Consider the following 15133-nt stretch of genomic DNA (forward strand, 5'->3'; position numbering starts at 1 on the left):
ATCCTTTGTAATCCTATTATTTACCTCAGCACAAGAACAAAAATCTAACAAAAATGTATAGGTTTGACTTTGAACAAAAGACGCGTATTTTAAATCTCAACAACTCCAGCCTACGTGAAATGTGGCGATTTGAAATCGGAAATACAGTGGTTTGGCGGGAAAACCACAGTGGGTTTAGTAAAGCGTATGTAAGAAGCGAGGCAACCGGAGGAAGGCGCAGATATGTTTCAGTGTGTCTCTTTGCTTCAAGCCCACCGAGCAGTCTGCTACCATAGCAACTGCAGAGCAGCGCTGCGCAGCGCCGCCTGCTTTTGCAGTAGATGTCACCCTTGGCAACGGCCAATCAGAAGTTGATATCTCTCTGTACAACCGTAGCAAAGGTATTGAGCTCTGAAGGCGGGCGTTCTTGCTCAGCGGGAGCTAGCCGTTGGCCATTGGGGCCGTCACTCAACCGCGAACTCTTCGCTGATTGGTTCGCGGCATCTATTTCCAATATTATAAACATGTCCTCTGCTTTCCTGCCCCTGCGAGCACGGTTTGTTGGAGGCGACCATACTATGGTGTAAGGAAGCGAGGGGGCCCGTGCAATTCATTATTAGTTTGAATCAGACAATATAAAACTCCGACCTTTTGTTTGCTTTATTGGAAATGGTTATAATGTAACGGCATCTCAATGCACGGGCGCGCTTTTAAATGAGGCACGCGTAAAGTGGAGACTTAAACGCTGTTGATTTGATGCTCTGGTCTCATCATTATCATCACCAGCAGTATCATTAGTAGCTAACTGGCATTTTGTTTTCGGGGGCTTCGGCGAGAAGTGACAAGAATCTAAGACCCCTCCTCTACAGGGCGGAGCGTGCATTTTGATGTCGATTTTGTATGTTTTTTTTCTTCTCTGACACGTCCGCACTGAGTGAATGGCATTGGCACATTGTCAATCGCTCACTACCGCTGCCATCAAACAACATAAAGCACACACAGCCCGCGCGCTCGACTCATAAATTTCCGCCAGCAGATATTTTTGCGCATCGCTTTATGGCGCGTGATTAATTTTTTCGCCAGTTTTTCTATTTTCCCTACTGAAAGTGAGAACTTTTTTATACGTTTTTATATTTTTTCCTACAATCTTTATAGCTCTGGTCGCCGGTGCTGATGGTTTAATTTATTTCACTCGGCTTCTTTTATTTTCTTATATTTTATTTTGGGAAAATCTTTTCAAAGGCAGTATTTTTGCTTGTTGTTCCCACTTAATGTGCTTATTTTTAATTACATAATCATTAATTTTGATTAATTGTTACTTTCCATCAGAGGCATGGGATGTTTTGCTTGCAACTCTTTGTAATACTACGGATTTGTCCAAGTTTTCCAGAAGTGCACAAGGCGAAATTATCCCAAGAAGACCGCAAATAAGAATTCCAGACATCTGCAAAGGACCCCAGCTCTTCAAAGAAAAAGACAAATTGGCATGAAGATTCGGACAGGATTGAACGGGCAACCACTGTCACCTGAACGCTGAAGTTTACTTAAATAATAGGCACGAAATAGCATCGCTAATTTTTCTCCGATGGACATTCATACAGGAGGATCAAAGACGATTTAAATCTTTTCCATAAAGTGATTCCTGGGACATCAATTCCACTATATTTCATCCGTTGATTTATCGTATTTGCTGCGTTGCTTCACGGTCAATATTGTGTGCACGATAGCGACCCGTTAACCACCGCACATGAAATAATCAAGTTGTTTTTGCATGTGCATTGTCCGACTTTATTTCACCCATCTCAGTGACTGAGCACGAGCGCATTGATTGTGTTGCGGCGGACTATGGACGAGCAAGCCCGGATCATGCAGGCTCTCGGCGGTGTCAGCCTGACCGGTCACTCGGTACAGGGAGGCATGGCTCTGCCGCCTCCACATGGACACGACGGAACCGATGTGGATGGAAGAAAACAAGACATCGGTGACATTCTGCATCAGATCATGACCATCACCGACCAAAGCCTGGACGAGGCGCAAGCAAAGTTGGTGCATTTTTATTTTAATATAAACCTTTATATTGTTTTGTTCAGAAAGTCTTTATATTCATGCTTTCTCATTTTATTTGTAAAATAGCTTATAGTGCTTCCATTCACACGTTGCAACAGCTAACTTTATTTTACAGTAGCCTTCTGTCCACTCATTGAAACTCTAGTCCCAACTCTTAATTTTTCACAAATGTTAATATACCTTTAGAGTCACGTGTGCATCTGAATTCCAGGTGGCCGTATCACAGGTCAAAATGACAATGTCTCACGTTATAAAGTTTAGACAGAACAGCACAGTTACTTTTCACTAAACTTGTAGCAGGTATTAAAAAATAGCCTCTGAGAATGATACACAGGTAAAGTAGCCTACTCAACACATGTGGGCATCTCATTAAAAGTTTCTACATCACACTTTCCTACTTCTAAACTTAAGAAGGCCTTGATGCTTTTACAGCCCTTAGCAACTACACAACTTTTTTTATTGACAATGAATAGAAATATTGGCCACAAATTTTTACATTGCTTTGTTTTGAACTTCTGTGATGTGTGTAAAGCCAGCTTTGCCTATATGCGTTTATCACCTTTAAACTAATGTAGTTTAAGGTTACATTTAAACTCGAGGCTTGATGTCTTATATGGTTTTACTGCGACAGAATTATGAGTTTTAAGTGACTATATATCAATCTCGTCTCTTGCTCCCAAATGGCACAGGAAACATGGGCTCAACTGTCACAGAATGAAGCCAGCTCTCTTCAGTGTCCTCTGCGAGATCAAAGAGAAAACAGGTAAGATAATGCATACCCGAACAAAAGGGCAAAATTACGCACAGACACCTCAAGAAGAAAAAAGCAACAATACAGTGTCACTGATCCGTCAGACACCGCCATCTTTACTGGTGTTTCTTTTTTTTCTTTTTTTTTGGTCGTCAGCGGTGTCCAATTGTACCAAGCCAAATCCAGCATCCACATTCCTGTTTCTCACTTCTGAGTCTGAATAGTAATAATTGCATTTCTAAGAATAAGAGTGTGAAATATGCAACGATGAGCTGCCCCCACCCCCTCTGCGTTGCATCGTGAGGCTGAACTGTGCGCCTTCTTCTGGGGGCATGTATGAGAGAGGCACCCCGGCAGTTCCCTTGTTTACAGCGCGCTATTCTCACACCATCCGTTTAATCTTTCAAGACCCACACTTGGTGAATGGTTTGGCAATTATGCATCTTCGGGATACTCTGCATTTGTCATTGAGGATATGTTTTGTGCGGGGTTGGTATTGTATATCAGGCTTGTTTTGTTTAATTGCACTACTGCGAGCTCAGTGAGCGTTTACGCGTGTTCGTGGTTCGGAGCGCGGTCCAATTCCTGCGCTCCTCTGCCTAATTATGCGACCAATTTACTGGATAATTATTGGCAGTATCGGCGGTCCTGCAGTTAATTATTGCCCCCATTTTATTATGAAAGACGCCAGCGCTGTGAAGGTTACATCGTTCACCGACACGTGCAAAGACGCTTGGCGTTATAGTGTCATTGTTGTTTTTTTGTTGTTGTGTAAAAACGAACTTGTTATGATCAGGAATGATCGATATGTCATTTATTACTACTTTGATGCGAGTCTAACTTGTAAAAAATATTTAGATCATATAGTAGGCTGCTCATGGGCAAATATTTAAAACCCAATAATCACATCATAATAATTTATGTAATTTATACTCAATACTATTTGTGTTTAAAGCTTAATCTGGATTTTTTTATAAGTAGGCTATAATTAAATGCAAAGTGGTTAAAAAGTGTAATGAATTGTAAGTTGTCCCTTTTTCACCACTTAAAAATTAAAGCTGTAATTAAGCTTGATTTAATTTGTTAGTTATTATTATTATTATTTTATTTTACAGTGTATGACTTAACTGACTACTGACGGAGACCCAAGTGTTAATATTTGTTTGTATATTTAAATATTTAACTAATGCAAAACATTGATCCTGAATGTCAAGCTTACTTTAATTTATCACTAACACCATTTAGGTCTCTTTTATATATTATTATTATTATTATTATTATTTTGTGGCAGAAGCACGAACGCACGTTATTGTGCTAAATGTTTACTTCCCTGTGGCTCATGTGTGACATCACTTTATTGTAATAGAAGTGTGTTATAGAAATGGAGAAACAAATATTTTTGAGCGCATATGAATGTCTGTAACAAACAGAAATATTCTATTTCCACTTTTTCTGACACTCAAGCACCTCTGAAATAGTCTGTCGCGCGCGCACTGTAAATGAAGTCCAACGACAGATACAACATCAATTCAGCACGTGCGTTACCAAGGCTATACCGCCTGCCCCAATGACACGGAACATTAGCATATGTCACTGTCTCACAAAAGACAGTTTTTTTTTTTCTTTGAGGGAGAAATCAGCTCCCGTTGAAAGAGAATCGGTTCAGTACGTCCAGTAGCTTAGAGGATGTAATTTAATGTGCAGTTTTCCTTTATGCTGCGACGGTTAACAAACGCGCGTGATGTGCGCAAAGGCGCGCGCGTTCTGCAATCATGCAGGGCGCAGGTATAAAGAGAGAATGGCCACATAACCAGATATGCAGAATCCAGAGAGACCCTAAGATAAGGGGCATTTACCAGGAATGTGCAGTATGTATTTCTGGATAATGCGGAAGGAGAATAGCAGAGCGAAACCTGTAAGGTGAGCCCAAAATACAATGGCAAACGCACTGAATTAGACTAATAACTGCGCTTTTGTCTTTACTTTTTATTTTTTAGCATAAGAAAATGAACGCTTATTTTATATATAGCATGTTGAAATAAGCATGTTTTTGAGTGCTTAAAAAAAAAAAACTTTGTCATATATGTATGGACTTTATAAATAGGTTCATAAATGACATTTATTTTTTTGAAAAAGAAAGAGATGGTAAATTCACATACTACAGCTTAAATCTCATTTTTGAACAAAGATGAATACAGTAATGTAATGGCATTCAGATATCAGTTCGTGTCTTTATGTGGTTGTATAGGCAGAATAATGCTTTGCCAGATTTGTGGCCTTTGTGTGGCTTATAAGCAGAAGCGACTGGAGGAAGATCATAAAACTTAATGAACTTCTTGGCCGTTGGAGGTCTCAACTGCGGGAGGGCAAGGCCCTGATCCACCACCTACTCTGCTTGAGTTGTTCTTTATGCCTGTCCATTAATGGAGAGAATGAGAAAAAAAGATAAAGAAATTGATTACTTAATGTTGTATAGCTGTATCGTGACAGCTTAAAGTGGCTACTATTGTGTCTCAAGAAAAGATGAATAGTTGCAAGACTATTTTTTTTTTTTTACATTTACATTTTTTTGATCTGGTGTGAGGTGTTTTTTAAATAACATTTAAATGTATTAAATTTAATATTTACTTAATTCACAGTGCTCCTGTAACTAAACAATATAACAATAATATATATAACTTGTTTGCTTATGCGTTTATGAGTGAATTGTGTGTTAGTGTATGTATAGAATGTATATCCAAAGTCTATTCTTGTGTTTTAACAATAATCCATTATTTGCTTACAAATACAGTTAAATGTAAGCGCATTTATAGCATTATTTAAGAGGAAATTTTCTATTTAATGTTACATTGTACAAGTATTTTGATTATTTTAAACCTACCTCCAGCTGTTGACTGTGCTTCCATGCGCACCTATCATGTTACGTTTAATACACCTATGTCCCTTATTACATTATAGCTCTAATTAAATATGCATAAAGAGTTGAGTCCCTAAGTATGCTAATTATTTAAATGAGCTTGTTTACTAGCTCGGTTGCTGTAATCTCAGTTAATCCCTTTGACGCTGCCTGTTTGAATGGTTTCTTTTTTTCCCCGTCTTAACGCATCCGCACTAATTTCCTAACAAGCTTCATTCTGCTAATTTGTTTATTAACTCACAAGTGAACACAAGCATGACATTTTCCTGTTCCGTACATGTATGGTCGCTTTTTATTGTTGCCTGCTGTGTGAAATAATATCACAAAAGCAGATATTTTTCAAATTGTTAAATGATTTAAAAAAAAGACTAGTGTAGCAGTACTGGTACTTAAATTTACCTGCTATAGTGTGAAGGTTTTGAGTGATGAGGGAAGCTGTCGCTTTCTTCTTTTTTTTTCTCCACAGGCCCGTTGAAGGACATTGTCTCATCAGAGTGATAAGAGAGACTTCCACTGATAAGCATGCTACTCGTTGTTGTTTTTTCCAGCCAAACACATCTTCTAGAGGCTTTTTTTCTCCTTTAACGCACCACACGCATACCTAGTGAACACCTAGTGTCAGAGCAGTATGTACATTTTGCTTATTGTACTCAACAGATGTGTAGAAGAAATGAGGAGTTGAGCGGCTGTTGTCTGGTTTTGGTGCCGTTGCAGTGAAAGAACAAAAGTGAAAATGAAAAACTACAATGTGATCAAGTTCCTGAAAGTTATCGGACAATGCATGCACATTAAGCGCAGTCTCTGCAACTTGTTGTACATGTTCTGACATTTTACGACTGCTGTGGAGATTTCTTATGTTTGTCTTTAACCCGATAATATTTTATTACAGATTAAAGAAAATCTGCATTGAGTTGCATCACAACTCAAATTTAGTGTTTTTTTTTTTTTTTTTTGCAATTAGTAGTCCTCATCATTTAGCTTAGTGTGTGTGATATTGACATTGTACAGTTTGTGCCATGCAGTCACTGCTAAATGTATCTCTTTTTATACAATAAGAGAAAATGCTAACAACTGCCAGTGCTGATGTATGAATAAGTTCCAATCGGAGAGATTTCTTGGCCTTGTATTTGTGAATCGCAGCAGAGAACAGAGCTTTGAAAAGATGAAACATTCATTGTTGCTTTTGGATCTGATGCAAAGAGGGCTTAAAGGCGAAAAAGGGTAAATCAAACCTGAAGTGTTTGTACTGTAACTATGTAAACAGTGAGAAGGAAAAGCTGTGTATGTACATTTGTTTGTAGAGCGAGCGAACAGAGATAATGTGTGTGACTGTTCGGGATGCATGAGTGTGTTAAGAGTGTGTACCTTTGCCTCGACTATGAGAATGTCAGGGATGTGCGCATTTACACCTCAAAACTGCCTGATCTTAACTTCTTATCTCTCATTGCGAAGGTTGTGAATGACAACTGTCGTGTTGACGAGTACAAAAACGTGCCGAGTTAATTGTCAGATTAACCGCAGATTACCGCAAATTCAAAGTCTTGTCGGGCTGATAGGTTTGAGTTGTTTTTGGGATCCCTGGGGTACTACGGAGAATCGGCATGAAAAAAAATTCTTTCTCTTTTTCAAAGAGTGGCTGGGCTAGATGATGTGAGGGAGAGAGGGTGGGTGGAGGAGAAGAGGAGAGAGATACATACATGGCGGATAAATGGATTGAAGCGTTTTGCAATGCAAAGCTGTCTGTAGTGTTGGGGAGCTTTCTTGGCACTCCACTAACTGCTACTGGAGGCCCTGAGTAGATTTCCCCATTGCTAATGCCCTAGAAGTATTAATTCACTTTGATATGCTAATTAGAGGGCATTATGCAAGAAATGAGATTAAGTGGCAGCGTGAAGTCATTTGCCTGTCAGTAAATTGAGTGTTTTTAGCAGGAGGGGTTTGTTTTTTTTCTTCCCTTCGACTTTCTCTCGCTTTTGCATTTAAATGAATCAAATGAAGGGAATGTGGCAGAATGCTTGAAAATAATTTTTTTGTTAGCAGATGCTGTTTTTCTTTCTTTCTCTTTTTGCTTTCTCAGTCTCTCCCTCCTTCTTTTTTTCAGGTATCTGTTTTTCTGAGGAAGTTTGTGGTCTTTGTGAGGTGGCTATTTTTTCACGTTTTTCTGAATAATCATTTAAAATACATGTATTATACAATGTCATTTGCTTCTGCTCCTGCTAACATTTGATTTGGTGGTGTAATTAACAAATTAGATTATTTTAGTATAATTTCTGTGGAGCCTGTAATGTGTCTGATCCTGGCTACGCTACAGCGATGGAGAAATCCCAGCAGGAAGGGTGAAAGAAGTCTTAACGTGTGGAGAATAAACTTGTCTAGTTTGTTTCGAAAGGGAATACAGAAGTGCAGCGGCGAATTGAGGAAGACCTCTGCTGGGTTGACTGTGTGCTAATCAGACGGCGTGCGCGCATGTGTGTGTGTGCGCGCGGGTTGTTTGCTTTCTCTCCGCCGGTAGAGAGCAGGGCTGGCGGCAGCAGTGGCAGATGCAGCGGGAGCAGCGAGGAATAACAAAGGTGAAAGATTACCTCCATATGGCATTTCTGACCAGGAAAGAGAGAAAGAAAGGAAGGAGGGAGGGTTATGTGTGCTCCGAAGCAACACTCCTTTCTGAAGTGAGGTTTAATCAATACAGAGAGATTACAGAAAACTATTACAGGGCCAAAATCATAGGCTCCTCTTTCTCTCTCGGTTTCTCTCCTCTTCCCTTGTTTGCTGCCTCAGCGGCGGCTGCCTGCCTATTGACTTGTTGTTTTTCTGACCTTTGACTCATCAAGTTCAGAAACAGGAGGTCTGGAGGAGAGACTGCAGGAAGCCGGCAGTGTGGCCCCCGCTGTGCTGTTCCCCTCACACACACACACACACACATACGCGCATGCACACACACACACACGTACGCTATTTTTCAGCTGTGTGTTGTTATTTGTGCATCCGCGGTGAGACTCTTCTTTGTGCACTTTGAACCGGCTGAATTAATTTGTAGGCACCGTCGTAATTAACCACATGCGAGGCCGGCTAAAAGCATTACCTTGAAAAAATGGAATGCAAGGATTTCGAGAGTAAGCGTTTCTTAAACCCTCGGGGACCATTCATTTTGAGGCGCCCCGACAAAGCGGTAATGAGCCAACTAAATCTACCCTGAAGTTAATTTGACATCTGCTGGGTTATTGTTGTTACTACTTGAATTGTTATTGTTATATATTTTTTACTATGTATTATTATTTTTTAAATAATAGGAGGCTAAAATAATCTGAAAGGGATATTTTCAGTATCAATTGATTGGATTATTATGAATGTGATGGCTCATTTTAATACTCGTAATTACAGATTATTAATTAATGAGAGAACATACTCATTAATTGTTTGCTAATTACGAAATAACAAAGGAGCACTTAACCATGAAACTATGAAAAATTGACTCCGGCTCGTGATCCATATTTGTGTAGGTGGGAAGCCGTGCGTCTCAGTCTCTTTATGACATTATCACGAACCCAGTCGTTACGATCCAAAGTACATATTAGTGAGCATCACCCTCCTCTCTCGCCTTTAGTTACAATAGCGCAAGCTTTTTTTTTTCCAAATGCCTGAGTAAATGTATGCAGCCTGCAATAGAAAGCCATTCAGCAGTGGAGACAATTGACTTTGGGCTGCTTTTTGTTCCCGTCTGCCCCAGCAATGCGTCTGCAGTGACAAGATAGTGCAAGGCAGAATGGCTTCTGCTCAGCAGGGCGCCTGGACTCCTGAATGCCGTGGCCTCTCTCTCTCTCTTTATCTCTCTGTCCTTCTCTCTCTTTCTCTGTTTCTTTCCATTACACAACTTGGTGTTTGAAATCGAGGAAGAGTGACTGCTATCTTCCTTACAGTGCCGTAAAACCCTTTGCTTTCTGCTGGTGGAAGGTGGGTATGGAAAAGAAAGAGCAGATGAAGGAATTAACAAAAGAAAGAGCGAGGGTACGGATGGATGTCAGGCTTCCGAGAGGTAAAAAGAATGCAAAAAAAAGGAGAGGTGAAAATCTGTAATCGCAAGCTTTCACGTGTTTGGAGCATTTGTCTTTTTTTCGAGGAAATGTTCCCACTCTGTCCCTTGTCACACATATTTTTACATATATGAGGCTAATCTACTTCTTGTTGCATATGGCAAAGGCTTTGCAGCACAAATAACGTGCGTATGCCCAAATGCACTTACATTCACATCAGTATGATTTCTCACTGTACTTATCCACCACAGCTTCAAATCTTGACTGAGATTTTGTGAAAAAAAGATCAATAAAATATCAAATTTTATGCTTCCTGTTATACATTAGCTATGCAAATAAGCCTTTTATGGTGTTACATTTTGGCAGGTTTGTTATGAAAGGTCTCGATTGTACATTTAGCAATGACAGAGGTGGTGAAAATGCTGTTGGAATGGCTAAGACTTTTTTTTCAGACAGAGACAGTCGAGGAAATGAAAATAGAACATGTTGCAGGTCAGATTCAAACCTGTTTTTTTCCCACATGAGCACCAAGGTTCAGTGTGTCTAGATTTACAGCTAACATTTAGACTTTTTTAGTGATTGTGAATCTCAGTCTCCTTTGGGTTCAATAAAAGGTATAGTGTCTTGATAGAAAGTGTGACTTTAATAAGTCACTGCAGTGTTTCTCTATATGTGGTCTGTGCATTAGGAGAGAGAATATACACCTCCCTGGAATATGTATGGCTGTTAGAGACATTGCCTTTTATTTGCTTGTCTTATTCATAAATTGCCTCTTGATTCCTCAACACACACATACACACACACACACACACACACACTTGTCCAACTCTTTCTCCTACTCAGTCTAAGATGAGCTCATGTTACATTTAATTATCTCTGACTTTTTAAACTCCTTGCCAATCAGAGCAAGATTTCCATAACCACTTTAACCTCATAGTTTTATTTTGTGTTTATAATATATATATACATATACATATATGTATGTATGTGTGTATGTATGTACTGTATATTCTCCTTAATGCTTTACCTACACTTTATCCAGTGCCACTTACATGCTCTTTATATACATGCACACACGTATTCCTCAGAAGCAGTGACTGGTGCAAACCTCTGATGAATCTCACATCACCTTTGAATTGTCAGCTATCCTTTGCCGTTTAACTAAATTGTGCTCTGTATTGAAACATTAAATTTTCATTTAAAAAAAGTAAATGTTCCCACCCGGCTCTGCTGTTTTAATATTTTACATCCCCCCCTCGCCCTGTCATCTGTATATGAAATAAGTGCAATTTGTGATGCGTTGTCATCAATAATTTTGTCACCAAGGCGTAAAAGCTGTGAAACACTCATCCACCCACAGCAGTGTTTGTGTGGCATACGGAGCGAACTGTGATGCGATGAGCAATGCGAACGTTGGCCAAACGTTCTAGATATGATATTTGTGTAACTCGATTCATACAGCGCTGTCTAACACGGGTCCCATTTGTTATTGACACAAGGTTCATGGGCTGTTATGTGCAGTTTTATATAGATATTTTCAATATTGGAAGTAGTGGTACTGCATCCGGTAATGGAAATAAAACCTTTTGCTTTTTTTTTTTTTTATTCTCAGTGTTGTGTTACATTGATTTATGTTCAACACGGCACTAAAATAAAGCCAGGGCTTTCAACCAGGAACCCCCTGGGGGCTCATGAAGGTACTGTAGGGGGTCCTTAGACTTACATAGAATAATTTTACATATATCTCAAAATGTATTTCTTAAAATGTATGCAAACTCTTTTATCATCTGATTTACATTTATGTTCTATGTTGGACAACACATTGTCACGATGAATCAAGGGCATGGAAAAAGAAGCAAAGGTAGTTTTTTTCCAAGCATTTTTATTGATTGGCAGAGAGTCTAGTTGTGTGGCCCCCATGTCAAAAAAGGCTGACAGTCCTTAAAATTAAGGAAATATTACCGGGAGCCCTAGAAGGTCACTTTTAGGATTCAGGAACCACCTGGAGAACTTAAACTACAGTTGTGCAGTACTTGCAATTATTCCTCCTCCACTGCTCCTCGTACTCTGGCATGATTATTAATTTTGCAGGTGATTACACAATCCGAGTGCATTACTCAATTCCGTCTCAAAATCTTTATAGTGTCCCACTGAGGTAATGCCCAAGTGTTTGCGGAGGCTTTCTTGGGTCACCACTCTGGTTGCAGGACCCTGATCCGCATGGCTATCCAGCAGAACCTGCATCACTGTCAGAATGCTTATTAGCACAAAAAGGGTCAGGTGGGAGGGGAGGGGAGGAGAGTGGTCCTCTCATTGTAATGACATCGCTATTTATAGATCTCCATTTCATTAGCCTCCTCTCTTTCAGTGGTGAGATTTCCTCAAGGGGCAGAAGATGCAAGTCCATATACTTCCTCATGCACTGTCCTCATGTGTGTAATAGGCAGTGTTTGTCGATGCACACTTGTTTTTCTAGGGCAGAACTACTGCATAGCCATGTCTATTTTCCTGTATTTTTATGTTTTTAATATTTGGATTAATTTTTGTTGTAATTATATGGTTAAATTTAATCAGTGGAGTTATGTTAAAATGTCTTTATTTACATTTGTAATTTTATTTTAATTCAGTTTGATGATATTTGTTATTACATGCATTTTGTTTTACTAAGTTTACTAAGTTCACTCCTCCAAAATTTGACATTATAAGGATTATTTTAAAAGTAGTTTGCATGTGGAATGTGTTCAGAATATCTGGCAAATATGCACATAATATTATGTTGCACAGTGCATTTTTTGTGCTCAGGCCAGTTCACCTGATGTGTGTGCAGAAATCCAAACGTTTCCTTTAATGGTAAATTAGACTCAAGTATAAGTTGTGTTTTATTTTTTAGCCTAAAGCAGCATTTCAGGGTCTTATTCTCCCCACAGCACTGCTCTATCATCCCCTCTTCCTATTTGCATTCCTCAAATGAAGTCCCTGTGCCATTGTTCCTTCAGCATTTCATACGTTAGAATGATATATTGAAAGCAGAAATGGGAAAAAGACTGCAACGCAATGAAATTTTAATCAGCGTCTTCTGCTGCTTTAACAAGGCAAATAATTCTTATTGGCTGCTGTGTTAAGATTTCTAATATTTAATTCATAACAAAGCTGGCGTTATTCTGCCGCGGCCTTGACAAGCCTCGCTTCGTCTGCACGGAACAGCGGCTAAAAAAACCTATAAGCAGACGCAGACGCCCAAAAGCTAGCGGGCAGCGTCCTCAAGAGTGGTTTCTAAAAAATCGACTACTAGGCATTCCTTGGATTTAATCGCTGGAGGGGTTATGTATCGATTGATTTGCACTTATTTATTTAACATCAAGGAACCGCCTAATGCCATCGCTCACTTTGACCGTGGCGTTTTCGGTTAATGCTCACGTTTAAGGCCCCCTTTTTTTCCCAGTTAAACATACACTCCCATTAATAAATGGCCCTCACATAGTTGGCAGGAAGTTTTAAAGCTAACCCGCTACTGTAACTGAAAAGTTAAATGCTAATGTTTGTGTTTTTGTGACCATGGGGACATTTACAGTCTTTGGTGAGGAAACAAGAAAAAAGGTATGCAGGCTATGCAGTGTATCTCACAGAGAGTAAACTGTTTAACTCCTGACTGAACGAGTCAGATTTACGCTACGCGTTGCTTACGGTGCTGGATGGAATGCTACTTTACCCAACTCTTCCATCTTTATACATCCCGTCAGTTAAACAATCCAAAAGGCTCAAATAAATGTAACATCGATAACACTTTAAGGTGTCCTTGTTACACGTGTTACATGCACTTACTGTTATAATAACAACTAATTATTAAAGTAACCCTAAGCAAATCCTAACCCTAACCATACAGTAAGTACATGTAGTTAATTAATATCAGTACTTAAATGTATAATTACACTGTAACAAGGACACCTTAAAAGAAAGTGTAACCATAACATCTTCTCTTTCTCAAGAGTACATGAGTTGCCTACATAGGCAGCATTTTAAGGCATCGTAAGTGCTGTTTTAAATGTAGTCAATAATTATGCTACTGTAATACCTCAATTCAGTTAGATCCAAAGGCAGCATCACATTTGTGTGTATTGTTACGTAGATGGCAGTTCCAGAAAGTATTGCGGTGAGCTTAGGCAATAAATAAAACAAATAATTAATAAATAAAAATATATTCTAAATAAGTAACTTCGAACATACATGCATACATAGATGCATGGGAACTGTAAGTGAAATATATGCAGTGAACACTACCATTTAAAAGTTTGAAGTAAAGATGTTTTTAATGTTTTTGAAAGAAATGCTAATTTCTGTCATGGCTGCGTTTACTTAATCAAAATTACAGTAAAACAATATTGTGAAATATTGTTACAATTGAAAATGATTATATTATTTCAAAATGTAATTAATTCCTGTGATGGCAAAGCTGAATTTTCAGCAGCAATTACTGCAGTCTTCAGTGTCACATGATCCTTCAGAAACTATTAGGCTGATTTGTCTTATCAGTGTTAATGTCAGTAATGTTTTTGTGGAAACTTTTTTTTTTCTGCAGGATACTATAGTGAACAGAAAGTTCAAAAGAGCAGCATTTATTTGAAATAGAAAACTTTTATTACATTATAAATGTCTTTGTTGTCACTTTTAATCAGTTTAATGTGTCCTTGCTGAATAAAAGTGTTAAAAAAACGTACTAACCACAGTTTTTTTTTACAAGTGTATAGACAGAAATAGATCAATGTGATTTAAAAATGATTGTTTTATCCAACATTTATATGTATTATGTATTCTTTTATTAGAGTAACACACCATTAGTTAAGCAACATGCCAACTGCAAACTTGAGATTGTGAACGCTATTTATGTTCCACACAGATTTTCCGTCTATGTAGAGCATTCCAAATCAGTCACTTATGATGTTCCATGATAGTCAGAAGGCAGCTGCCTGTGTAGGCAGCAAGGCAACAAGCGTTCTAGGTTTTGGAACAGAGCTTGTCTCTTCACCCTAAGCCCTTGAAGTTCATTTTTGTAAACTGAAGCAACGGAAAGATGGTGCAGGGCCAGCCGGAGCTAGGTGCTGTCTCATGTTTCAGTGAGAGGGGGCAGATCCTGTTCTGGGCTCATGGTGAAATGGCTTAATTGGTGTCAGAGCCCCTGGGATAGTCTCTTTCTTTCTTTCTTTCTTTCTTTCTTTCTTTCTTTCTGGTTATCTCTTTCTCTTTCCCTTTCTCTCTGTGTGCTCTGAAAAGTGACTCCTCATCCTCTCCTCTCCTCATCCTCTCCTCCTCTCCTCTCCTCTCCTCTCCTCTCCTCTCCTCTCCTCTCCTCTCCTCTCCTCTCCTCTCCTCTCCTCTCCTCTCCTCTCCTCT

At 39.1% G+C, this 15133-nt stretch overlaps 1 protein-coding gene across 3 annotated transcripts in view; it reads left to right on the forward strand.

The window, feature by feature from the left end:
- Nucleotides 1-526: 526 nt before the first annotated feature.
- Nucleotides 527-15133, forward strand: part of LOC306848256 (pre-B-cell leukemia transcription factor 3-like) — a 110194-nt gene continuing 95587 nt past the window's right edge. For 2 of the 3 annotated variants that reach the window (XM_079382700.1, XM_079382699.1), the window contains exons 1-2: nucleotides 945-2021; nucleotides 2736-2809. In XM_079382700.1, the coding sequence (XP_079238826.1) occupies nucleotides 1825-2021; nucleotides 2736-2809 (271 nt within the window). In that variant the 5' untranslated portion in view covers nucleotides 945-1824. Of the gene's footprint in view, nucleotides 2022-2735; nucleotides 2810-15133 lie in introns of all 3 variants that reach the window. The other variant, XM_079382701.1, reaches the window with a different exon arrangement.

This window comes from Barbus barbus (genome assembly GCF_936440315.1).
Source record: "Barbus barbus genome assembly, chromosome: 28".
NCBI classification, from domain to species: domain Eukaryota; kingdom Metazoa; phylum Chordata; class Actinopteri; order Cypriniformes; family Cyprinidae; genus Barbus; species Barbus barbus.